The 27,672-nt window shown below is 41.5% G+C and overlaps 1 protein-coding gene across 3 annotated transcripts in view; it reads right to left on the bottom strand.

The window, feature by feature from the left end:
• The window catches only part of LOC112228499 (transcriptional regulator Erg), a 69,126-nt gene that overhangs the window by 41,114 nt on the left and 340 nt on the right, over positions 1-27,672 (bottom strand). For all 3 annotated transcript variants that reach the window (XM_024393867.2, XM_024393869.2, XM_024393870.2), the window contains exon 2: positions 9,154-9,240. In XM_024393867.2, the coding sequence (XP_024249635.1) occupies positions 9,154-9,192 (39 nt within the window). In that variant the 5' untranslated portion in view covers positions 9,193-9,240. The remainder of the gene's footprint in view (positions 1-9,153; positions 9,241-27,672) is intronic.

Below are 27,672 nucleotides of genomic sequence, written 5' to 3'. Positions count from 1 at the left end.
GGGTGTGGCTGAAATAGCGAAATCCACTAATTTGAAGGGGTGTCCACATACTTTTGTAGTGTAGATTCTTGAAAGGGAAACATTCTTCTCTACTGGCCAGTCTGGAGTAGATACCTATAAGTCTACCTGTGTTATCACAAGGGCAGAGACCCAGGCAGACTGCCTGCCATGCTGTGATAGATTTCATTTGGCCACACCCAGACCACTGGCACGCTAGCCCTCCATGAGTCACGCCACAAGACTTTCGGGGTCAAGCCACAGAGCAGGAAATCACCGCCAGAAAGAATGTCCATGGCCAGGAGGGGAGAGGGACAGGATTCCTGCCTTCTCGCGTCACTGTGCCAATTTATACTACATACTCAGCCAGGACCAAGTCAACAATAAACAACAGATTTAGTCCTGTATTGCGCTGAGCAGGTTATGAAGCATATTATAAATATGGTATGATACATTGTCATGTATCCATAGATACTTTTATATTCGGTGGCAACCTACGCTTAAGCCAAATGTGCAAACAGACAATCAAGTCACCAATACCAAAAGGTTCAATACATTTGAGTGCATGTCAGACATTATTTCTTTATAATTGTGATTTATTATTTTAAGAAATACAATTCCTAAAGACTATACATGTTTATTATTGACTTATAACACCTTTATAAACCCAATATAGACCATACCTGACCAGTAAATGTAACCAAGACATAAGTATTGAGGGAATGATTTGACATTGAAGATCACACTGTAAAAATCTCCAACATAGGGTGGTGAGCCCTCAAACAAACAATCCGTGCTAGAAGACAAGCAGCAACATAGTGTATCGGCCACAACAAAAAGCCCTTCATCCCAACCCCAACCAAACCCAACCAGTGGGATTTCCCAGAACCTCCAGTCCAGTCTATCCCTCTAGCTGTCTGCCGGGACACTACCAGACACTCCAATAGTAATTTGGCGTGCTGCAACAAGTGGTGCCTTTGAGTGCAACCTGCTGCAGGCTGGCTTCCAGACAGGGCCTCTGCCTTGGTCTATCGCGCCATGCCAGGAATGAAGCACTTAATGGTTTTTAGCTGATTGGGGCCGGTGTGGCCCTGAGACACTACACACAGTGTGCTGAGCACTTGTAACCCTAAGTGGGACAGCATCAGTCATCCTGATTGTGGAAATAAACAATAATTCCTGACTGCTGCTGTTCTTGTTGCTTCTGGTTCTAACAGACTGGCCCAGCCTGTGCTTGTGCCTGTGCCTGAGCCTGAACCCAGAGCCTGCACACTGACCCTAGAGAGACTCTGAGGTTTAATTATGCTCTTCGCATCCATGAAACCAGAAGTTTGTGCTGCCAATTAGGTAGAAAATGACTGGGAATACTATTGTATGGAGGATGGAATAGCTACATCTAGTTGTTAACGTATAGGATTGTAGTTTATGGTCTAGTTATTCCACTGTGATTGGACAGGACTATGTAATAAATTGATAATCCTAACTTGAGGCTCACAACTCTCCCATTGACATCAATGAAAGATATCCACAAAATGTGATAATGGAGAAGCAAAAGAGTGAGAGAAACAGACAAAAGATGAGAGAAGAATAAGAAGAGAGATCAGAGAGGAGAAACTGGGAAGCAACTGGGAAGAGGACATGAGGAACAGGACAAGACATGAGAGAAGAAGAAGGAAAAGACATGAGAGAGGAAATAATGAAAGAGTGGGAACAACAAAGTAAACAGGGGAGATTAGTTGAGAGAGCAGAGAAGAGATAAAAAACAGAATCTAAGAGAGGAGGAGTGTGGGATCAGTTACCTCTGTGCGCTGCGAAGCCCTGTCTGTTTCTCTCTCTGTCTCCAGCTGCCAAGCTGAGCAGCACATCTGGCCTGGCTGCCTTGCTGCTTGCAGCCGGGGCTGTGCACACATGTGAGTGCGTGTGTCAGCGCCTCGGTCACAACTTGGCAACCACTCCGGCCCCGCGCCGAGGCTGCCGGGTAACAAATGACTGAAATATCTACCCAGCTTTGCTCCACATGCCTGGCCTGCACAGAATTTAAACGAACGTGACCAGACCACAAGTTTGCTTCTACCCTATACTCCCCCTCCTCAGACTTAAAAAACACACACGCCCGAAAAATCCAAATACAGAAAAAAAGAGAGAGAGAGAAAGAGAAAGGGGCTATGGTCAGATCTCCGCACAAATACAATTCCTGAATGCCAGATTTCTTGGAACGGCTGGTGTGGCTTCTGGCCCGCTCCTCTTTGTCGGAGTGTCTGAGTACCCGCAAAACACAGGATCAACCTTGTAGAAAAAGCCCATGGAGTTGGTGGAATAATCCTTTAATTCATGGCCACTTACTCAGCTGGGCCAGGGGCACTTTAATTAGGTCAGGTGGAAATGTCCGACAGATCTCATCTCCATAAAAGGAGGAAAACGCCATCGCTTGATTTCGCTGCTTTCTCTTCCTTAACTCCATCTGCTCCAGAAGTTCTCGAAATTGAACCTAATACAGTGGCCTGAAACGCATAGTTTACAGGGCACATCAGGCCTGCAAGTCACATTATGCTGGCTTGCAAAGTCATGTGTAATTCCTATTGGATTTCAACAAGAGTGGGGATACCCAACAATTAGAAATTGTATTCACTCACAACCTTAATTCAGAATGACTGCCAGGGTTGAGAAGACTTAAGATATCAAATTGAATCAACACAGAGGCAAGAAATCAATGACGGAGGGACTAATCCAATTAACAACCCAAATAACACTGTAGCAGTATCAAAATGCAATCAATACATACAGTACTAGTCAAAAGTTTGGACACATACTCACTCAAGGGTTTTTCTTTATTTTTTACTATTTTCTACATTGTAGAATAATAGTTAAGACATCAAAACTATGAAATAACACATATGGAATAATGTAGCAACCAAAAAAGTATATTTTAGATTTTTCAAAGTAGCCACTTTGCACGCTCTTGGCATTCTCTCAACCAGCTTCACCTGGAATGCTTTTCCATCAGTCTTGAAGGAGTTCCCACATACGCTGAGCACTTGTTGACTGCTTTTCCTTTACTCTGCAGTTCAACTCATCCCAAACCATCTCAATTAGCTTGAGGTCGGGTGATTGTGGAGGCCAGGTCATCTGATGCAGTACTCTCCTTCATGGTAAAATAGCCCTTACAAAGCCTTGAGGTGTGTTAGGTCCTGTTGAAAAACAAATGATAGTCCCACTAAGCGCAAACCAGATGGGATGGCGTATCACTGCAGAATACTGTGGTAGCCATGCTGGTTAAGTGTGAATTGAATTGAAGCACCCCCACACCTCCTCCTCCATGCTTCACGGTGGGAATCACACATGCGGAGATCATCTGTTCACCTACTCTGCATCTTACAAAGACACGGCGGTTGGACAGGCTGACCAAAGGACAGATTTCCACCGGTCTAATGTCCATTGCTCATGTTTCTTGGCCCAAGCAAGTGTCTTCTTCTTGATGTCCTTTAGTAGTGGTTTCTTTGCAGCAATTCAACCATGATTCACTGAGGCCTGATTAGCACAGTCTCCTCTGAACAGTTGATATTGAGATGTGTCTGTTACTTGAACTCTGTGAAGCATTGATTTGGGCTGCAATTTCTGAAACGGTAACTAACTTATCCTCTGCAGAGGTAACACTGGGTCTTCCTTTCCTTTGGCAGTCCTCATGAGACAGTTTCATCATAGCGCTTGATGGTTTTAGCGACTGCACATGAAGAAACTTTCAAAGTTCTTGAAATTTTCCAGATTGACTAACCTTCATGTCTTAAAGTAATGGAATGTCATTTCTCTTTGCTTATTTGTGCTGTTTTTGCCATAATATGGACTTGGTCTTTTACTAAATAGGACCATCTTCTGTATACCAACCCTACCTTGTCACAACACAACTGATTGGCTCAAATGCATGAGGAAAGAAATTCCACAAACTAACTTTTAACAAGGCACTCCTGTTAATTTAAATGCATTCCAGGTGACTACCTCATGAAGCTGGTTGAGAGAATGCCAACAGTGTGCAAAGCTGTCAAGGCAATGGGTGGCTACTTTGAAGAATCTCATATTTGGATTTGTTTAACACTTTTTTAGCTACTACTGTACGTGATTCCATATGTGTTATTTCATTGTTATGTCTTCACTATTATTCTACAATGCAGAAAATATTAAAAGAAAAACCCTGGAATGAGTTGGTGTGTCCAAACTTTAGAAAGTGCCTTCAGAAAATTTTCACACCTTAACTTTTGCCCCATTTTGTTGTTACACAGCCTGAATTTAAAATTGATAAAATTTATTTTTGTTGTCACTGGCCTACACACAATACCCCATAATGTCAAAGTGGAATAATGTTTTTTGAAATGTTCAAATTAATTAAAAAATCAAAGCTGGCTTGAGTCAATAAGTATTCAGCACCTTTGTTATGACAAGCATGAATAAGTTCAGGAGTAAACATTTGCTTAACAAGTCACATAATAAGTTAATATAATAAATAATGTATTCACTCTGTGTGCAATAATAGTGTTTAACATGATTTTTGAATGACTACCTCATCTCTGTACCCCACACATACAATTATCTGTGATATGTAAGGTTGGACCCAGGTGCAGAGATGAGACCAGACGAGGAATCAGTGGTTAACGATAAACATAATAATTTACTGAGATACAGTAGCCGCAGGATCACAGTACACTTTTGAAAAATGTCATAAACACTAAATGTCAGCCAGCCAGCCAGCCAGCCAGCCAGCCAGCCAGCCAGCCAGCCAGCCAGCCAGCCAGCCAGCCAGCCAGCCAGCCAGCCAGCCAGCCAGCCAGCCAGCCAGCCAGCCAGCCAGCCAGCCAGCCAGCCACCACACAGTAAATAATTCAAGCTTCTGCAAAGGACAACAGAAAACACACCTTTTTTAACAGGGAAATCATAATGAGTAAATTGGACACACCTGAGTGTCGTTAATGTCTCTAGGACGGTCTCTGCCGCCCTCTGGTGACAGGTGGAACCATGACATAATCTGTAAGATCCCTCAGTCGAGCAGTGCATTTCAAACACATTCAACCAAAAAGACCAGGAGGTTTTGCAATGCCTCACAAAGAAGGGCACCTATTGGTAGATGGGTAAAAATAAAAAAGCAGACATTGAATACCCCTTTGAGCATGGTAAAGTTATTAATTACACTTTGGATGGCGTCCTTCCTAACTCAGTTGCAGGACAGGAAGGAAACCGCTCATGGATTTCACCATGCGGCCAATGTTGACTTTAAACCAGTTACAGAGTTTAATGGTTGTGATAGGAGAAAACTGAGGATTAATCAACAACATTGCAGTTACTAATTGACAGAGATGGCCGCCTCGCTTCGCGTTCCTAGGCAACTATGCAGTATTTTGTTTTTTATGTGTTATTTCTTACATTGTTACCGCAGGAAATCTTAGATTTTATTACAAACAGTCGGAAGGAACTATTGGATATTAGAGCAACGTCAACTCACCAACATTACAACCAGGAAAGACTTTCCCGAAGCGGATCCTCTGTTTGGTCCACCACCCAGGACAATAGATCGAAGCGGATCCTCTGTTTGGTCCACCACCCAGGACAATAGATCGAAGCGGATCCTCTGTTTGGTCCACCACCCAGGACAATAGATCGAAGCGGATCCTCTGTTTGGTCCACCACCCAGGACAATAGATCGAAGTGGATCCTCTGTTTGGTCCACCACCCAGGACAATAGATCGAAGCGGATCCTCTGTTTGGTCCACCACCCAGGACAATAGATCGAAGCGGATCCTCTGTTTGGTCCACCACCCAGGACAATAGATCGAAGCGGATCCTCTGTTTGGTCCACCACCCAGGACAATAGATCGAAGCGGATCCTCTGTTTGGTCCACCACCCAGGACAATCGATCGGATCCCAGCCGGCGACATAAAACAACGGCGCCGCAGAAGGGGCAGACGGAGCGGTCTTCTGGTCAGGCTCCATAGAAGGGCACATCGCACACCGCTCGCGAGCATACTTCTCGCCAATGTCCAGTCTCTTGACAACAAGGTAGACGAAATCTGAGCAAGGGTTGCCTTCCAGACAGACATCAGAGACTGTAACGTTCTTTGTTTCACGGAAATGGCTCACTCGAGACACGCTATCGGAGTCGGTACAGCCACCTGGTTTCTTCACGCATCGCGCCGACAGAAACAAGCATCTCTCTGGAAAGAAGAAGGCCGGGGGTGTATGCCTTATGATTAACGAGACGTGGTGTGATCATAACAACATACAGGAACTCAAGTCGTTTTGTTCACCTGACTTAGAAATCCTCACAATCAAATGCTGACCGCATTACCTACCAAAGGAATTCTCTTCGATCATAGTCACACTCATGTATACTCCCCCCCAAGCAGACACATCGATGGCCCTGAACGAACTTCATTTGACTCTATGTAAACTGGAAACTACATATCCTGAGGCTGTATTTATTGTAGCTGGGGATTGTAACAAGGCTAATCTGAAAACAAGGCTCCCTACATTTTATCAGCATAACGATTGCGCGACCCTGGCTGGCAAAACCTTGGATCATTGTTATTCTAACTTCCGCGAGGCCCTCCCCCGCCCTCCTTTCGGAAAAGCTGACCACGGCTCCATTTTGTTGCTCCCAGCCTATAGACAGAAACTAAAACAGGAAGCACTCGTGCTCAGGTCTGTTCAACGCTGGTCCGACCAATCGGATTCAACACTTCAAGATTGCTTCAATCACGTGGACTAGGATATGTTCCGCATAGCGTCGAACAACAACATTGATGCATACGCTGATTCGGTGAGCAAGTGCATCAGTGATGTATAATTTTGCACGCCCAATTTTTCAGTTTTTGATTTGTTAAAAAAGTTTGAAATATCCAATAAATGTCGTTCCACTTCATGATTGTGTCCCACTTGTTGTTGATTCTTCACAAAAAAATACAGTTTTATCTTTATGTTTGAAGCCTGAAATGTGGCAAAAGGTCGCAAAGTTCAAGGGGGCCGAATACATTCGCAAGGCACTGTAAATAAATTTGATTTAATGATTTGATTCATGTACATCATGTTATAGGTACAGTATGCTTGTAATCGTTAAGGACTGGGGAGTTTTTCAGGATAATAAAGAAACGGAATGGAGCTAAGCACAGGCAAAATCCTAGAGGAAAACTTGGTTCAATCTGCTTTTTACCAGACACTGAGAAATGAATCACCATTCAGCAGGACAATAACCTAAAACACAAAGCCAAATCTACACTGGAGATGCTTACCAAGAAGACAATGAATGTTCCTGAGTAAACGAGTTACAGTTTTGACTTAAATCTACTTGAAAATCTATAGTAAGACCTGATAATGGTTGTGTAACAATTATCAACAACAAATTTGACAGAGCTTGAATTATTTTGAAAATAATTATGGGCAAACGTTGCACAATCCAGATGTGGAAAGCTCGTAGAGACTTACCCAGAAAGACTCACAGCTCTAATCGTTACCAAAGGTTCTTAACAAAGTATTGACTCAGGGCTGTGAAGACTTAAGTAAATTAGATATTTCTGTATTTTATTTTCAAGAAATTAGCAAAAAAAAGTTTTTTTACATGTTTTCACTTTGTCATTATGGGGTATTTTGGGTCAATGGGTGAGAAAAATAATATTGATTTAATCCATGGCATTGCTGTAACACAACAAAATGTGGAATAAGTCAAGGGGTATGAATACTTTCTGATTTCACTGCATACCTGGTGTCCTGGCTGGCGCAGCAATAGAAATGTTACACTGAAATGGAGACATCTGCAGGTTTCCATACATTTCAATAAACTTTTAGAATTCTGAAGAAGCGTAGATGCCACGTCACGAAGCCCACATTTAATTCAAAGATACATTATTGGGCATGAATTCTTCAAGGAACCTTAAGAGATAAGGAACAACAATTGAATAACCTTCATTTATTTCAGTGTACTGTCATTCAGCACCATAATGAGGCACAGACCTATGGAGGACATCAAATCACACTTAACTTATACTTATTCATGTCTTCATGTCATTAAGTTGTTACTTGTTATGACCAAATGCTAGGTCATGCATGACAGACTTGTTAAGAGTGTATGAGTGAGGTACAGTACATGTAGACAACGTCGTAGACTGCAATCTGCAGACTCAACGGTCCCGGGCCTGCAGCCAAACCAAACAGATGAAATTCTGCTCTAGACCTTTATGACAATGAATAAGTACTCCACCCTCGGGACCACCCTCATAATCACACTGGCGCAATCCACAATGGCCCTATTGCTTCCCCTAAAGACATCTCCTTGTCATCCACTGCAACACCCTCTATGGATAGCATAATATTGACTCAACGCAATGCATTCACAGATCTAATCTAAAACGGCAAAAGGTGTTGAAATACCTCTACAATAATGTCACAATAGCGTTACACACAGGTGCAAGGGTAATAGGGAGCCCACACCTGCAGACTTTACCACAAAAGAAATGTTAACCTCAGGCTTCATTGTCTAATACTGGACCATGAAAAGCTATAATTCTGCACTATTTCCTTTTGGAGCAGTACTCTCTAGGCTGATATGAAACCCTATCCTGTGAAAAAGATCCTTGGGGGACCCCCATCTGGCAGTCCTCTGTATTATTGAGGAGAGAAGAGGAATTTAAGGAGATAAAAAAGTGTCTCTGCAGCCAGCTACCACGTAGCAGTAAAATTAACGCCCAGCAGTCACACAGTACACTGTCACGGCTTTACCAGAAGCAGACATAACACTGGTGGAGACAGTTGGCCCACTCTAATCCACTGGTATGGAGAGAGAGGAGGAGGATTGGAAAAGCAGTCCAGGTCAATTATTCCCAGAAGAGGCCATGAAGTTACTCACTCACACACATACTGTACATGCATACACACACACACACACAGTGTAGGTACTGCTTACACACTCTACTTCTCTGCTTTGATACACTTGTGTATATCCTCCATTCACAGTATCGAAATGAATGGAAGAGACTCAGATTCAGTCACAGGATATGTCCAATATGGTTCGGCAAGTACTCTCTACTAAAAATGAAAAGCAATATTTTCATGGTACAGCTGATCCAATGCAGTATGGCCATGGTTTAGTGTAGAGATGTTGCCTGGACTAGTGGACTTACTTTGGTGGGGCCTGCAGGGTCTGTTCCAGTCTGAATCATGACCCCCGGCTGACATCAGAGACACGAGCAGCACACACAGCCTTCTACCTGAGAGAGGGAGAGGGAGAGGTGGGAGAGTGAGAAAGAGATGGGTATATTGTCATTCATTAAACATATCTTTGTGGATGTACTGTATTATTGTGCATTATAGGGCCTCTTCAAATCATGATGGTAATGGCTTGCATCCCCTAGCTACTGGGGGACAGAACACCCATCGGTTAAAAAGGGTGTCTAGCCTTGGCAGGACCCTCATAGTCAACACACTGCTAAGACCCTGCATGAACGCTAACCCGGGCTTGGGGAAACGACTCTCGACAGAGACCTCCATTTAGAGCGATTTGGCGATCCCCTCAGTTCCAGAAATAAACAGCTTGTACGGTCACGACTGACTGTCGCTGTGAATGTCAGGCCTGTAAAGGCCTATTGTGTCATAATATGTGGCCCATTAGGGTTAAGCAGTAGGGCTGGAGAGATAGGCACGTCTCCCACTCTCTATGGGCTCTCCTCACCTCTCCTCCGTCCTACAGGACACATCTGGGAGCCATCAGGGAACAGACAGCGAGCGGCCCCGTGGCCACTGGGAGCTGAGCTGGTTGTAATTACTTATTAATCATAGGCTGTGTGTGTGTGTGTGTGTGTGTGTGTGTGTGTGTGTGTGTGTGTGTGTGTGTGTGTGTGTGTGTGTGTGTGTGTGTGTGTGTGTGTGCGTGTGCGTGTGCGTGTGCGCGTGCGCACCTGTGTGTAGGAGAAGGAGGTAGGCAGGCTAAGCAGCTCCTGGACAGCTCACACACAATTAATCAAATTCACATAACAATTGCAATATTCACATGTGTAATATTCATATCGCGAGAGATAGAGATCCATACTGTATTGCATGTAATATTTTGAAACGACACTGCGTGTAACGTCCATTTTTATAGATTACTCCGTTTATCGTCTCTCTCGGCATGTACACAACTGGACCGATTTCCTTTTCACTCAGTATTTCACCGCTACTGGTAGTGTTTGTAATACAAGATGGAGGAGAGCCTGTCTCTCATCAGAGATCGCATTTATTTTGTGATATTGCAAATTTGCACAAAAAAAGTTTAATTCAAGAAAGGAGAAGCATACTGTTTCAGGTGATAATAAAACATGTTTTATTTTAGTTGCTTTTTCCTCAACTTGTTTCTTTTACTATCTCTTACTTTCTAGCAAGTCAAGCTAGCTTACACAGAGCAGCCAACCTTAGCACTAGCTAGCTAAAAGCTAGGCTAAGTTGAAGATACTGTTGCTATTATTCAACATTATTATTAAAATGGTAATAATTTCTAGTACCTCATACTATGGTTTGGTAACTTACTGTTCTATTTTCGGACTGAAGACCAAGCAGAGTTTGAAAAAAATCAAAGTATACGCCATCTATTTCCTATGGAGCCTCGGACACAAGGGGGCACTGAGATGCCACTCTGTTGCGGACAGACCCCATTGAAACTAATGACATCCAGAGCAAGACAACGAACTGCAAATTTGAGATGTGTACTCTCGTCCCACTCTCCTCTTACGGCTGCTCACCCCATACACCAAGCCCTGCCCCCGTAAATCAAGCAGTTCAGTTCCTCCTCCACGCTGTTAGATTCACTTTATGTTTGCATGCTGTTCTGTTAGGTCAAATGCAGTCAACAGATTGTTCCCAACAAGAACAATGTTGCTTTGTTCTTTGCTTCTTAATATAAATCATTCTTTTTGAATGATTTCAACAGTTCACCCAAGTTTTTTGATCTACAATGAGTGTAAAAATCATTAGGAAAACCTTCCTAATATTGAGTTTCACCCACTTTTACCCTCAGAACAGCCTCAGTTCCTTGGGGTACGAACTCTACAAGATGTCTAAAGCTTTCCATGATGGTGGCCCATGTTGACTCCAATGCTTCCCACAAGCTGGCTGGAGGTCCTTTGGGTGGTGGACCATTCTTGATACACATGGGAAACTTTTGAGCATGAAAAACACTACAGCGTTGCAGTACTTGACACACTCAAGAACTAGTGGGGATAAACAACTCACGTCCTGTTGTAAATCAACGGAGAAGATCCAGGCTTTCCCTCTCCAAATTCACCAATGGAATGTCTTTGTCTCAACAGACCTTTTTCCCGCTGAAACTCTAACACTCCTGTGAGTGCCACAAGATGAAGATCATCAAAGATGAAGATCATCAAAGGTAAGTGATTAATTTTAACGCTATTTCTGACTTTGTGACGCCTCTCCTTGCCTGGAAAATGTCTGTATGGTTTTGTGGCTAGGCGCTGTCCTAACATAATCGCATGGTGTGCTTTTGCCATAAAGCTTTTTTGAAATCTGACCCAGCGGCTGGATTAACAAGAAGTTAATCTTTAAGCCTATGTATAACACTTGTATCTATCATCAATGTTTATGATGAGTATTTCTGTAATTTGATTTGACTCTCTGCAATTTCACCGGATTTTTGTTTGAGAATGCATTTCTGAACATAACGCGCCAATTTAAACGGGGGGTTTTGGACATAAAGATGAACTTTATCGAACAAAACAAACATTTATTGTGTAACATGGAGTCCTGGGAGTGCTACCAGATGAGATCATCAAAGGTTAGTGATTCATTTTAACACTATTTCTGACTTTTGTGACACCTCTCCTTGGCTGGAAAATGTCTGTATGGTTTTTGTGGCTAGGCGCTGTCCTAACATAATCACATGGAGTGCTTTCGCCGTAAAGCCTTTTTGAAATCGGACACTGTGGTTGGATTAACAGGAAGTTTATCTTTAAAATTAGGAATTTTAATTCTGAGATTTCTGTTGTTTGAATTTGGCGCCCTGCAATTTCAATGGCTGTAGGCCAGGTGTTCCACTAGGGCTAGCACCGTTCCCAGAAAGGTTAACAAGAAGCCACGTTGTTCTCATTCTGCTAGGGACCTGTTTTTAGAGTATTACATTTCCAATCAATAAATAGTGCAGAGTGTGTATGTTTATCCTGAGTTCCCATTTAATTAGCTAGTAAATAAATAATTAAACCAATTTGTGTAGTACTGACTCATAAGTAAGGCTCGGGTTTTTGCAGATGCAAGGAGGTTACAACTGTTCAGAATGGTGATATGATACGAGGTTATAATAATAAAATAATAAAAATGAATTGACTGTGATAGGTAAAGACCTTTTAGAGTTTAATTCGGGAGATGGTAACTCTTTAAGATCTGTTCTCGTGGTGCCACAGATCCTAATTAGTTAATTGTTACTTGATTAATTGAATTGGGTAACAATTAAACATAGTTAGTTAAATAGATATATAATTCTTCAAATAAATGTTAAAATCAAGTCACGACAGTGTTCAAAGACACTTAAATATTTTGTCTTGCCCCTCTTTTATCTTGCCCCTCACCCTATGAATGGCACACGTCTTAATTGTCTCAAGGCTTAAAAATCCTTCTTTAACCTGTCTCTGATTGAAGTAGATGTGAAGTAGTGACATCAATAAGGGATCATAGCTTTCATCTGGATTCACCTGGTCAGTCTATGTCATAGAAAGAGCAGGTTTTCCTAATGTTTATACACTCAGTGTATATCACAAGTCAAATCGCAATCACAGCATATTGTGTTACCCTAATGCCACTTACCTCCAACAATTACACTACATGTAGATTATTTATAGAAAAAATATCTCACCCCAAGAGTGAGTGTGTGTGGGTGGGTGGGTGGAGGGGGCAGTTTAAGCAGCTCCTAGGTTATTATTTATATAAAAAAACATCTTACCCAAAGAGTGTGTGCATCTTTCTTTTTATTTTTCTGAGGCACACTGGTACAGGCACCAGTGGAGCTTGGATTAAAGGTAGGTGTTGCTACGACGATGGCCTAGAGGCCTGGTGACATCATACCCATTTCGTCCGACCATAGTGGCCTCCCACTCACTCTGTTGCCCTACTGTCTGTAGTACTTTGATACCCTGTGGGGAACCAAAGGCAACCGGAGTGCCGATTTATCATCACACACATATATGCCAAAGCACACACACTTATCATAACAGCACACACTGAGCATGGAGCCACGGCACACAGAGAACACAGAGAACACTCCAACACATTCCAGAACACCCACGAGGACAGCCACCACAGCAAACGTAGCACACACATACACACTTACACAATTATATAGTTGGTGATGGCCTATAAGAAACATGATATTGGTATCAGCCATTAATCTCTTTCATAGCAAGTTTTCTGAGCAGAAACTGTAAAGACCTAGTGTTACATTCGACCCAACATTATCTGTCTCTAGTATCGCCCAGAACCGTGCTTAATGATATATTAGCAGTGACCATTCAGCCATCATTACAATAGACTCTCGCAGTTTTCCTCAAATCTTTCACAGTTTCTCATCTGGACATCTAGGTATTTTGCTCATGATTAGGACGTCTCAATAGACCATGGCACTAAGATTAAAACACATAGTGCCTCTCATTGACTGAGCCTCTAACCCCTTACCCCTCTCATTCTGGTGATGTTTCTAGTGGGGACCCCCAACCGAGAGACACACACACTCTTCCCCCCCCCCAGCACATGTGGCCCTAGGTTTAGTGAGTGACAGGCAGACCCAGGGGAAAAGTAGTGCTGTGCTGCTACTGCAGCCAGTGGCATGTCATTTCAGCCAGAGCACTTATAATTATCCCGTTTTCTTTGACCAAAATAAAACTTTCCAGAGATTTAAAAACGCCCCAGGCGAGGAAAAGAGTGGCGAGTGACATCACGGCCGAGTAATGGATTTTAAAGTGGCTCAGGTTTAGATTTCTGAGTAAGCACTAAATTGAAAAGGTATGGGGGTAAGAAACGTAACAAGCGTACACTCAATACCATATGGACACTATATGTGCAAACGGGGGACTGCTTGGTCAACAAATTGACTTGGTTAGTATGGCCTATTTTCCTTAATTTAATACAAATTAAAGGCCAGCCTGACTCTTTAACTAATATATTATCGCTGCTATCTAAATCCATAGCAATGTCCACAATTGAGTATGACAACAGCTTTGAAAACTAATTTGTCCTTGACGTCGACGGACATGATAAATCAGCAATGTGGATTAAAAATTCCCAAATTCCCTGAAATGGAGAACCTTATAATATAATTGGTATATATTTTGATTAGCTGTGGTGCTGCTGATGACACTGTGTGTTGTAAATACAACCTTAGAATCAGCCTGTTATATTAACAACCAAAGCTAAAGGACATGGAGAGCTGGCCATACTGACCTCATCTGTCCCAATCCATCTCAGTGGTGCCATCATTAGGTTACAGAGACCACAAACTCCACCATTTAATGTCACATCAGTTGGAAAACAACAGAATGTGCCCGATCACCTCTCCCAGACTCCCACGCAACCTATCTTTGGCTATTTTAAAACCCATTTAAAGGCATTTAGTGAGGAACCCACCCACACTCACATAAAATGCCATTTGCACAACCTAAATAATTTATACTTCCTCTGAAAGAAAGGGAAAAAAGCACAGATCTGGATCAGCGACCTCAAGCATTTTCAGTCATCTGTATTTAATTAATATTTTATCTCATCATACTTCTCTATAATGGCCACAACACCTCAGTGTGTGGCTGTGCTGCATGGCTAACTGACTGTGTTGGTTTACAGTTAAACAAAACTAAATAATGAATTTCAAACAATGAGATATTGGAGAGTGTGTTGTGAACTATATCTTTGTGAGGTGAACTGTGTCTTTGCATTGAGTACTGGAATAAAACAATACTTATTGAAGGAATACTGTTTCAGCATACTCCAGCACTGCAGGGTAAAGCCACCCAAAGCAGTAGAGCGGGTGGTCTTATCAGCCTTGCTCTAATAGTCCTTAAAGAATTACACTACTTAGCATATTTTCAGCAAATTAGGCACATATGGTTGTGGAGAAGGTTGGCTCGCACACACAGACACACAGACAGACACAGACGCAGACACACACACACACAGACACACTTTGGTCTAGCGATTTGCCTGTCAGAAATGTTGCCTCATTGCTCACTGTTGTGCTGTTGTTTTTACCACATGATGAAGGTGCAAAGCTATAAGTGCAAGGCATCAACATAACTTACTTACAAGCGCTATATGAGCACTGTCTAGGAAAAGACACCACCCTAAATGTTTGCTGACAAAATACTACCACAATATTCTTTCGAAAGATAAGGGCTGGGAATTGCCAGGGACCTGACGATACGATATTATTACGATACTTAGATGCCGATACGATATGCATTGCGATTCAATACTGTGATTTATTGCAATGAAATGTTCTAAACATATTGCTCACCATATGTCTGCTGCAGAGGGACAAGAGAGAGCTATGAGAAAACAAGTTTTGATCAGTCATGGAAATAAAAGTTCTGCAATAAAATTTGCTCCCTATTTGAAAAGAAGATGGAGAACAAGTTATGAAAGAAAAATACTGGAGTTTTATTGCAGGTACAGCCAACTACCGCAAAAATAATAATGCGATAGTCAAAACGGTAAGACATACCGTTAAAAAAAAATATGTAACTGTATCGATATTTCCATGTCACTAAAAGATACAGTATATTATTATATAGTATGCCTGTTGATGTCTATATCTGCAGATATAGTCCATGTCATCTATCTCACTTTCCTCAAGGATGGTCTGTCTCCACTTCTATGCTTAGAATAGCATAGGCCTATCTGGTGAACACAACATCTAAACAAATGTATAATGAGCACCAATAACTTTGGGTTCTTTTAGCTTTTCACAGTGCATGGTGAGCGTCATCTCATCTGGCTGCCTGGAGCCATAAAGCATAGCATTCTAACCCCATACATGCCTGTGGCCCTCATGGTCTCTGTGGTACTCTCCACATATAGGCTAAAAACAGAAGGGTAATCCAGTCTTCTCACTCCCTGTGGACCGCTAACACTACGATAAGTTTCACTTAACAAACTAATTCTCTCTTTCAACTATAGGAAAACGACTGCTTGGTAGAACTTATTCAATGATTGGCTTCGTATACATTTCTAATAGAGCTCACCATAAATCCATCCATGCATCCATCCAACCATCTGGCTAGCTTGCTGGCTCTTTGTCTTTGTGTCTGTGTGTTTGTCTGTCATCCTCTGTCTGTCTGTCAGGCTGGCTGTCTGCCTCGTTGTGCATAGCTTCACAGAAATTAAACCAATACACAGACAATCTGGTCATGTACAGAGAATCTGTATCAATTCTATGAGTATAGCTGGGATGGTGGAATTTAAGCCTGGGGTAAAATAACTGCATTCAAGGCTTCATGTAAAGCTGTAACAATATCATTGCTTTGAGTACACCTATGCATGCGTTGGATATTTCTAGATCAGTGCGGCAAATTATTCAGCCTTCCCAACTAACCACAAACCTCTTTCATTTGAAATGTAACAGTGTCAGTATGATGCTGAGGGAGAAACAAGAAAACAGCATAAATACTTAATACCACTAAAGAGGTATTAAGGTCTTATATGTCACATGAAGAAAAGCGTGAACACCGTGACACTTTACATTGAAAAATGGGCTTTGGGAAAACTAATGCAATGTGAATGAATGGCTGATTGAAAATAAGTGCACACACAAATCCACATGCTTTTTGCCATCACATGTCAAATCAAATCTGTGTTTTGAATACAAGAGTCAAGGAGCCTTATGCAGAGTAAAATTAAGCCAAATAAATATACACACATAACCCCAATATAATGACTCATATTGAAGTAAGTTGAGAACATAAACGCTAGGGCTTGGCATTACCAGGGACCTCGCGATACAATATCATCACGATACTTAGGTGCCAATTCTATATGTATTGCCACTCAATTCCAAACATATTGTTCACCATGTCTGCTGCAGAGGGACAAGAGACAGCCAGGAAAAAAAATAGTTTTAATCAGTCATAGAAATAAAAGTGCTGAAAAAATAGTTATGATGGAAAAATACTGTAGTTTTGGTGCAGGTACAACCAAATAGTGCAAAAATAATATTGTGCTTTTGTCAAAACGACACGATTGATATATCGTCACTAATACTTTTCCGATATGTAACGGTATCGATTTGTCCCCTCATTACTAATAAACACATGTTTATTAGTATGCATGTATGCATGTGTATATTTATATATTTATTTCTATGGGACAATCAAAAAATTGTACAGGTAAAGCACCACCCTAGTTACGGCTACAATATAATATGGGATATTCTCTGGCATCATCTGACATAGCTGGTATCATTCCCCTTAAGAAACGTGGTTCTCGGGTAGTAGCAGGCGGCTTGATGACAGGCGGCATGTCTTTGTACTTCCCTACCGATCCAATAGAACATGTCCACTACAGAGGAGGGAGAGAGAGAAAGAGAGAGACTCTGCTGTGAAAGGAGGTGATTACTTGCAGGTGGGGTGAGCTCTCCTCCTCTCTCTCACTCACTCACTCAGTATATTCCAGCAAAGTAGATTACTCATATCTGACTGAACTTTCACTTCTATAGTAAATCAGCTCTGTACATTTCCATGTACTACATTCTCTTCGCTGCCAAATTGTATTTTCCATATGAGTGGAAACCAACTTAATCTCTATGTTGTGATATACCGTACAGTATATGAACTTGTCTGAATAGCCCTGAGTAGGCTGAATAGTCTACATCATTGCAAGCCATTCATCGTTTTGTCTGTGGTCCCAACATTGATTTATTTTACTTGTTTATCTAGTGGAGACTATATATACTTCCACTATGAGAATGGTGATGATTATGCTAACAAAGTGTTTCAAATCACAAACTCAAATCACCATCTACACCATACCACTGCTGAAAAACAGGGCCAAAGTAACAATACCTTTACGGCAACTCATTCAGGATGAGTCAATGGGTTGGTTTTGGGGTCTAAACTATTGACATCAACCGCTCATTAAAATGACAGTCAGTGCTGTCATTAAGGTGACCCCCTTGTTTTGCTCCTGCCTGGGGCAAACACTTTTTGTTTTCCTGGGGCAAAAGTTCAGGATATCACCAAGTTGCTCTCCGGGGCTGTGAGTCAGTCACCGGGGGCTGATACTGTCATGGTTCATGTGGGGTTGAATGACATTATGAACGGCAGCTCAGAACATCTGAAGATGGATTTTAAAGAAATTATTGGGTCACTACTTGACACCAACAAACGCCCCATAATATCTGGCCCCCCTCTGCCCTCGTGGCATTGAATGGTTCAGCAGACATTTATCTCTCTGTAACTGGCTATGAGACTATTGCAGCTCTGTGGGTGTAACATTTATTGACAATTTTGATACCTTCTGGAAACAAAGCTTGTATTATAAGGAGGATGGGATCCACCCAAATCATGTAAGGCTGTGTTGAGACAATGATTTATTAATGACCCAAGCCCAGCTCATTTAATCGCTACCATTGTGTCGCTGAGTTGTAAGAATGCTTCAGCAAATGTACATTATCCCAGGGGTGTTGGAAGACACCATGTAAGTAACCTAATGTATGTCCCTCTTACTGCCCTGCTGATCCTACACCTATTGTATGCAGTAATCATATGCCTATTAACCAAGGTTATACTGGTAGAACTGAGGTGGTGTGCCCTAGCAGGAAGTTCACTGTGTGCATAAATAACCCGAGCATGTCTACCTCTGCTAAGCTTCCCTGTAAAGAAAGAAAAACAATCAAGCATCCCAGAAAAGTGTTAAAAATAGCCCACGTTAACATTTGTAGCTTAAGAAACAAGGTTCATGAAATCAATAATTTGCTAGTAACAGATGACATTCATATTCTGACAATCTCTGAAACTCACTTTGATCTACAGAAATGATCGAAATGCCAAAGGTGGAGGTGTAGCTGTTTAAATTACTGATGATTGGCTGAGAGAAATTGATGATAAAATGATTGTGGGGAGTGTTTTGTTAGACTTCAGTGCTGCTGTTGACATTATCGATCTGTTGCTGGAAAAACACATGTGTTATGGCTTTTTCACCCCCTGCTATATTGTGGATAAAGAGTTACTTGTCTAACAGAACACAGAGGGTGTTGTTTAATGGAAATCCAGGTAGAATCAGGAATTCCCCAGGGCAGCTGTCTAGGCCCCTTACTTTTTCAATCTTTACTAACGACGTGCCAGTAAAGCGTCTATGTGTCTATGTATGCGGATGACTCAACACTATACACGTCAGCTACCACAGTGAGTGAAACGACTGCAACACTTAACAAAGAGCTGCAGTAAGTTTCAGAATGGGTGGCAAGGAATAAGTTAGTCCTAAATATTTCAAAAACTAAAAGCATTGTATTTGGGACAAATCATTCACTAAACCATAAACCTCAACTAAATATTGTAATAAATAATGTAGAAATTGAGCTGTTGAGATGAAGATACTGCTGTATCAACTGTCATGGTCAAAAGATGTTGATACAACAGTAGCTAAGATTGGCAGAAGTCTGTCCATTATAAAGCGATGCTCTGCCTTTTTATCAACAAGGCAGGTCCTACAGGCCCTAGTTTTGTCGCACCTGGACTGCTGTTCAGTCATGTGATCAGGTGCCACAAAGAGGGACTTAGGAAAATTGCAATTGGCTCAGAACAGGGAAGCACGGCTGACATTTGGATGTACACAGAGAGCTAACATTAATAATATGCATGCTAATCTCTCCTGGCTCAAAGTGGAGGAGAGATTGACTTCATCACTACTTGTATTTGTGAGATGTATTGACATGTTGAATGCACCGAGCTGTCTGTTTAGACTACTAGGGAGTTTTTCCTAGCCACCGTGCTTCTGCACCTGCATTGCTTGCTGTTTGGGGTTTTAGGCTGGGTTTCTGTACAGCACTTTGAGATATCAGCTGATGTACGAAGGGCTATATAAATCAATTTGATTTGATTTGGTTTGACTACTAGCACACAGCTAGGACACCCATGTATACCCCACAAGACATGCCACCAGAGGTCTCTTCACAGTCCCCAAGTCCAGAACAGACTATGGGAGGCGCACAGTACTAGATAGAGCCATGACTACATGGAACTCTACATCAAGTAACTCATGCAAGTAGTAAAATTAGATTTAAAAAACAGATACAAATATGGAACAGCAGGGACTGTGAAGCAACACAAACATAAACACAGACACATGCATACAAACACACAATACAATACACACTATACACACATGTACACATGGATTTTGTGTTGTCAATATGTGGTAGTAGAGTAGGGGCCTGAGGGCAGACACTTAATATGTTGTGAAATCTGTTGTGAATTTATTGTATTGTTGTAAAAAATGTGTAACTGCCTTTATTTTGCTGGACCCCAGGAAGAGTAGCTGCTGCCTTGGCATAATAAATAAAAACACAAATACATATTAAGATGACCATCAGTCCTGTGGTTACTGAGTTGACCGGTAAGCTCAGTGTACAGTCGTGTGGTCCAGCAAGTTTACCACGTGATAAAAGGTTTTTAACGGGCGAGGGGCAGCCCATAAAGCACCTCTTTACCATGGTTTACCATGGCCCCCGAGCACGTCACACCCTCGGCACAGCCACTGCCCTCGTAATGGCTCGGGCCCCCTCTTGCAAGTATGCTAGCAATTAGCCACGATGATGTGCTGAGCAGGATATCTAAAATTAGGTTTTACTACCTATAATGGAAGATTTGCGGGATGGTTTCATTTGCAGTCTCTGGGTGAAGAAATTGCAGCTTGCTGAACAAAAACAAAAGCACTGGCCCTGGTTCATGTGGATGGTGAAGCTTAGGTAGAGGGGTACAGGATAAGGGACGTTGGTGTTGCAAAACAACTGGTGAACATATCGCCATGAGCACAGACAGACTCATACTTGTGCGATGTCTCGCTCACACTTATGCACATACAGGATCACACTGCACTCACACTCAATCATACACACACACGTCACACACACACGTTTTCAATTAGCCAACCATGCCTGTGCTGTGTCTGTGCAGAGGCATGTCATTCCTTCCTAGTGGTTCAGCCAGGCCTGGCCTTTATGGCCGTGTACAGAGTCATTCCTCCGCTTTTATACTGTAGTTGCCTGCAATGTGTCACAGTGGCCGGCTGCGACACTGCTGCTCTTCATTTCACACATAGATATACGTGCATGTTCACATTCAAACAGCTACACTGATACACAGACAGATATTCACATTGTACTACTGTATGGCTGTGACTCTGAAGATTCTACTGCTCTTTGTCTGTAACATAGCCGTACCTCAATTCACTCTCTTTTGCACACACACACACACACACACACACACACACACACACACACACACACACACACACACACACACACACACACACACACACACACACACACACACACACTTGCATGCATGCACACACACAGTACAGACACACACACAGTACAGGATGTGGTGTCAGTGAGGACTAGAAGGCCTTAGACTGCCTTTACTCTGCTCAGCTCAAAGATGTGGCGAAGACCCAGCCCACATCACTTCAGCAGAAGAGGACACTTCAAGCTATAATTGTAAGAAATACCGTTTCCATATTTCTATTCTGACAAAAAAAAAGCAATAATTCACGTAAGAAACATTTAACATCAACAAGTTTGGCTCCTTCTTTAGCCCAATGAAAACGGCCATTACAGTATTTGTTCTGGTCTTCGTAATTTAACATTGGCTGCTAAGGCCTGTCTATCCTATTAACCAATTGTTAATCTATACCAGTGATAGAGGATGATAACATCTCCTCTGTACAATGATAGAAAATGGGTCTCTCTTTCTCTCCCGCTTCTCTCTATCTCTCTCTCTCTCTCTCTCCCTGTGACATTGAACCAACAACCCTGACAGTAAATGCATTCCCATAACCAGACAGACTCAATCCTTTTATACACACTATCATTACTGTATTTCTACTGTATGAGGACCATCCTGGGCCCCTCTCATGTCCTCTGCACCCTTCCTTTCCACTACTGTGCCACAGCTTGTGGGTGACCAGACAGGTCTGTGGCTGAGGTGAGGAAAGAGCTAGGCTAGACTAAATGATAGAGGGTGTGTTGGGGGCCAATATGAGTCAAAGCAGCCCCACGGGCAACGAGGACTAAATATCACCACATCCACACCACACTTCTCAACACTCGCATCACACCTTACTCACCATCACCAGCCCAACCACTCACTCATATGTTACTCAATATCGAGGTTGGGGCGGCTGGAGCATGACAGGGGTTAGATTGGTTAAGCTGTCTGCCAGGTGCCCTGACAGTGGTGAGTTCTTGGAGTGATTTTTACCTAATTCCACCCCTGGATGGTACACATACATGTAGTATTATGTGTGAAGCTTAAATCACTAATAACCATTGACTGGCTGTAACAATTTACATAAACATTTATAACATTTTTAAAAATGCATCGATATGACATTAACCGCAAATTATGATGTCTTTTGTGAATGCTGATGGCTCTGCTACAACGGATTTTCCATTTGAAGTGGAGGAAATATTTTGGCAGATAAAAGATATCAACACCTCTCACAATGAGTTATTTTAGTGGCAGGTAAGAAAAGTAACGTATTTGGAATTAGGTGTAAATGAAAAAACAACATTGAATATTTTCCCAACATGTGCACTTTGTTGGATTATTGGATCAGTTCTTTCACACAAAAACAAAGAGTATGCTGGGTAAATGTTCAGCCAAAATCGAACTCAGAAGATGTGACAAATGGGCTGGAAAAGACCTGGCAACCCAATGTTAAATGTTGCCTTTGGAATGGTGATCTAAATTTTGATACGATAGAGGAGCAAACCAGATGTTGCAAAAATGATCCCCACCACATAAATCACCAAGACATAAGCTTACAAAACAGCAGTAAATGATTTAATTATGCATAATGGTCAGGAGTGTGTGTGTGTGTGTGTGTGTGTGTGTGTGTGTGTGTGTGTGTGTGTGTGTGTGTGTGTGTGTGTGTGTGTGTGTGTGTGTGTGTGTGTGTGTGTGTGTGTGTGTGTGTGTGTGTGTGCGTGCGTGCGTGCGTGCGTACGTGTGTGTGTTGTCAAATGGGCTTGAAAGAGCGGCTGATTCCGCATGTGTTTTTCTGCTGCTCATTATGAAAAAAAATATTTGAGTCTTGGGGGTGTGGTTCATTGTGGGTGTGTTATGTTCGCTTTATCGTATCCTGGCAGTTACTGTTGTTTGTCCCTCTTGAGTCACGGTAGCAACAACATAGCCACTACCACTTCCTCAAAAAAGTCCAAATTAATCTAAGATAAATCAAGAAATCTGTAATGAATTTTGCCGAGGAGGTCTTAGTCTCACAATTTTACATCTAGCTGAGGTGTTTGGTGCAGTTTTCTGAAGTAAAAAAAATGTGCATGAAAAAGTCAGTGCACTGCAGACAGTATCAAGTCAACAGTATCAAGTCAACTGCTGCTGGCTGCGCTCAGGACTGATTTCTAAGAACGTCTAAAACGTAATCATCAGCAAGCTGTCAAACTATCGTAAATGAAGCACAAGCTGCTACACACTGTTTATCAGTGCCCAAAATCACTAGCTAGCTGTTCCATCTCTGTGTTTGTCAATGAAGCTATCTACTATTAGCTAGCATTCACATTGAGCAGGCAGGCCGGCCACATTAGCTAAATCATCTTATCAAGTCACTGGCAAGTGGTGACGTGTGCTTCGGTGACATTTTGTTGTTACAACTTTCTCATGATCTATTACCAGAGTGTGTGTCTGTCTGGCAGTGTTTCATAGGGAATCATGTTACAAAACAGGTCGCGGCGGGTCACAAGATGCTCGCGAATGGTTTTTGAAATTTGGAATATTGACAAGTGGCAGTTGGGATGCAAGTGCGCATAGTATCAATTCTCATTTTGCCCAAAACAGTGGCTTAGGAGCCAAGTTTTCTTTCCAGGGGTGGATTGGCCATCTGGCAATTCTGGTAAATGCTAGATGGGCTGGACCATTTTTTTGTTGGGTGGGCTGTTTGAAATTGACACACACAAAAATATGTTATATTTAAAAATAAAACATTGAAAAAGTGACATGGCCTGGTGGCCCATGGGCCTGTTAGGATTTTTTTTAAAGATTTTGAGCAATTCTCTGTTATACTAATCTATAACTAGCCTTTGGCTGATCAGTGGACAATGGCTGGCTCACCTACCGTTTTCTGATAGGCTGAGCTGACGCTGAGCTGATGTCACGCAAACTCACATTCAAATCCAAATGCGGCATCAGCAAAGAGACTTAGTCCGTCTCTGTCATCAGTTAGACAGCCAAGATCATAGATCGTAAAAAACTGAAAGTGTGTCTATAACGTAGAAAGAGCACATTCTACATTGTCACCTCACTCCAAACTTCAAATGTTTTGGGCAGATAAAACCATGATTTGGTCAAACAGTAAAGTGCAATATCCTCCTGTAATGAAGGTGTCTGCCCTGCCCCTGATCCTGTGCCCTTGCTGGGGCCTGCTGCTGTGATGAGCTTTGGAAGCTTCATCCCTTGTCCCTGTCGATGAGAGGAGGGTCTCAGCTTTCTGTGGGTATAATTTATATTTCTTAACTCTCAATATTCAGTTCAATAGCAACTATTTTACAACCAAGCAATTTGATATGGCTTTGAGATATGGAGCGGCACGTGTGTGAAATGCACACCAGCCATTGTGAGGGTATAGGCCTATAGGTCTCGTGGGTAGTAGCCTGCAACTGAAAAAAAAACATTTTTTTATGACATTACGTTTACTGTTGGATGAATACTTGGCTACGAGCAGTGGGTTTTATATTTAGAGTTAGCAGTCTATTTAAAGTGTTTTGAGTTGTTAAAACCAAAATGAATTAGCCTATGATATTAGTTAGTGCGCATAAAGATGTATGTAATTCATCTATATTGAACAAAACAAAACATTCTGGAAATTCTGGAGTTCTATTTTGACAGTAAAATATAGCAACTATAGTCTAATTGTCAACCCAAAATTCATGACAATCCCTCGATTAGGTTGCACATCAAAAAATCTTGAATAATTTATTCCTGCTTGGACGTATTAGATGAAACAACTTGTTTCTTGAATACCTCAGCAGTCAATTTATTATACTTATAATACTTAAGAAAGACTATGAATGACTTTATAAGATGATTAGTCATGATTTGGGATCCGTCCATGATTACTCCTGATTTGGGGGGGGTGAGTTGGCGGAGCGCACAGTGGGCTGGTGTGAATAAAATGTCTGGGGTGGAATTATTCAGCATAAAATGCTGAATTTTTGTCCGCCCCTTGTTCTTTCAACATAACATTGGGCATGTACAGTGCCGCCTCTGCCTATAGGGCCCCTCGGCCGCTAGGGGGCCTGACCTAAAAAAGGAACACAGGGGTCTCAACTTACTGTTGAGAGTTATGCAAGTAGAATAGCCAAGGTGCAATTTTTTAGATAGCTAGGTAAGGTAGTCTAGCATTGACCACCAGGGGGCCCCATTGATTTTGTTAGTCACTCACTCAGATATCATATGAACATGGCATAAGTCATGGTAAAATGTGTAGAACTGCAGGAAATTAGCTTTAAACCTGAAAATATTTATCCTCCTCATGGCAAAATGTGTAGAATTGTAGGAAATTATCTTTACCATTGCAAAACAAATGATGCACTGCCAAGAGGAGGGGCACTAAAATGTTTTGCCTGAGAGGCCTCCCAACCAAATCTTGCTTAGTGCACCATAAAGCCTATGGGCTCCCTGGCGATATGTTGTCTTATGTAAACAAGTCAGAGTCAGAGGTGCTGCGTATTGGGCAGGTCTGTCTCACTGTCTGGAGGTTCGCTAATATGATTGGATAGAGCGCAATCCTCGCAGCTGTACAATGCCGTGTTATTGGGCAAGTGAGCATGATTGTAATTCAAGCCCAACCCTCACGTAAGTCATGACAACATCAGTCAGAACTCTGTTTTGGAATATACTGACTTTATTACCAAAATTATCCTACTTATACTGTTTAGTCAATTTTGGCACTGGAATAAATGTTTCTGACAAATATCAATGTTTTCAACCAGAGAAGTTGCTTTTTGGGTCGTTCTATGAAAAGAGTGCCTTTTGCATACCTTTGATATTGTGGAAATTGTGTACCAATATTGCATTTGAAAAGCCTGTTATATTAAATGAAGTGCCTTTTACTGTAGACCACATGGAGAATTCAATAAATCAGATTTTTTTATATGAATAAAGACTTGCTTAGGTGCTAAAATTCAGCATTTTGACATGTCCCTCTGTGCACCCTCTGTGCACCCTCTGTGACTTCTAGGAAGATTCACTTAACCCCAAATTTTTAACCCACTTAACCCCAAAATCACCATCATTGTAAAGCCCTAGTTATTTTGTTGCTTTGACAAAGTAATTTCAGAAGATTATTACTTATTTAATATATTAATTTATTAACATTTGTCCCTCATTTTAAGGTCAACCCTCTTACGTGACCTGAACTCTCATTTTGATACGGTGAAACGATTCCTTTTTAAATATGTTTTGCAAAAGAACATTGAACATGTAGTAGTCAAATCATAGAGTAAAAGCAGGTGAGCTAGTTCTACCCTTTTTGGTGGTTTATAAGCGGTTGATAACATTTTTAAATCACTGTGTAGATTTAATTCTAAATTGATTTAATTATTTGTGATTCGGCACTGAAAGCGTAGTTACAAAAGGTATGTCAATACTATATTGTGTTCATTATAAAAGTAGCTGATTAACTGAACTCATTATTGAACAGGTAAATTAAAGATTTAATTGTCTTAATGTGTAATGTCTATGGTTGGAGCATGGTTGGATCAAGCCCATTCCAAGATTAAGCAAGGCCCTTTCCTTCAATCCAGGAGAAATATAGATCAATTAACAGAGAGCATGAGACTAATATTTAAGAGTCTCAGACTAACACTAAAGAAAAGTATTATTATTAATTTATCCTGGTAGATTATTGAGAACATTGTCTTTTACAATAATGACCTGGCCAAGAGTGTGCAGTGATATACTGAATCAATGTCAATAGTGACAGTGGTTTAAGTCGCTTTGGAGAAAAGTGTCAGCAAAATGACAATAGTTTCTGTATAGTAGGCCACAGCATACTTATAAAGTCAGCAGAAAACAATAGTAGAAAATTATACAAAATAGAAGTAAAAAAGATAGGGCCTACACATGTAAACACAGAGGTAAGAAGGCAAAACAACAAAAAGGACGGATGTGGGATAAAACAGTAAGTGGTGAACAATCATTCATATTGTTGATAAAAAAATATACACTATTAGCTCACAATTACCATAACCACAACACAACAACTTTTGTCAGTATTGCATCACCCATTTCTATACTTTCTTTCCTTCTTTCCCGTGCTTTGTAATGGTTTGATTAAAAGGTCTGCCATAAATGTAGCCTTCTCATCGGGGAGTGACCAAAATATCCTACCTGTCAACTGTCACTCACGGACCATCACTTCAGAGCATCATGCATCATCATTGA

The sequence above is a fragment of the Oncorhynchus tshawytscha genome, linkage group LG30 (genome assembly GCF_018296145.1).
Source record: "Oncorhynchus tshawytscha isolate Ot180627B linkage group LG30, Otsh_v2.0, whole genome shotgun sequence".
Taxonomy (NCBI): domain Eukaryota; kingdom Metazoa; phylum Chordata; class Actinopteri; order Salmoniformes; family Salmonidae; genus Oncorhynchus; species Oncorhynchus tshawytscha.
Note: the sequence above shows the minus strand (reverse complement) of the source record. Positions and strands in the feature narration are given on the sequence as shown.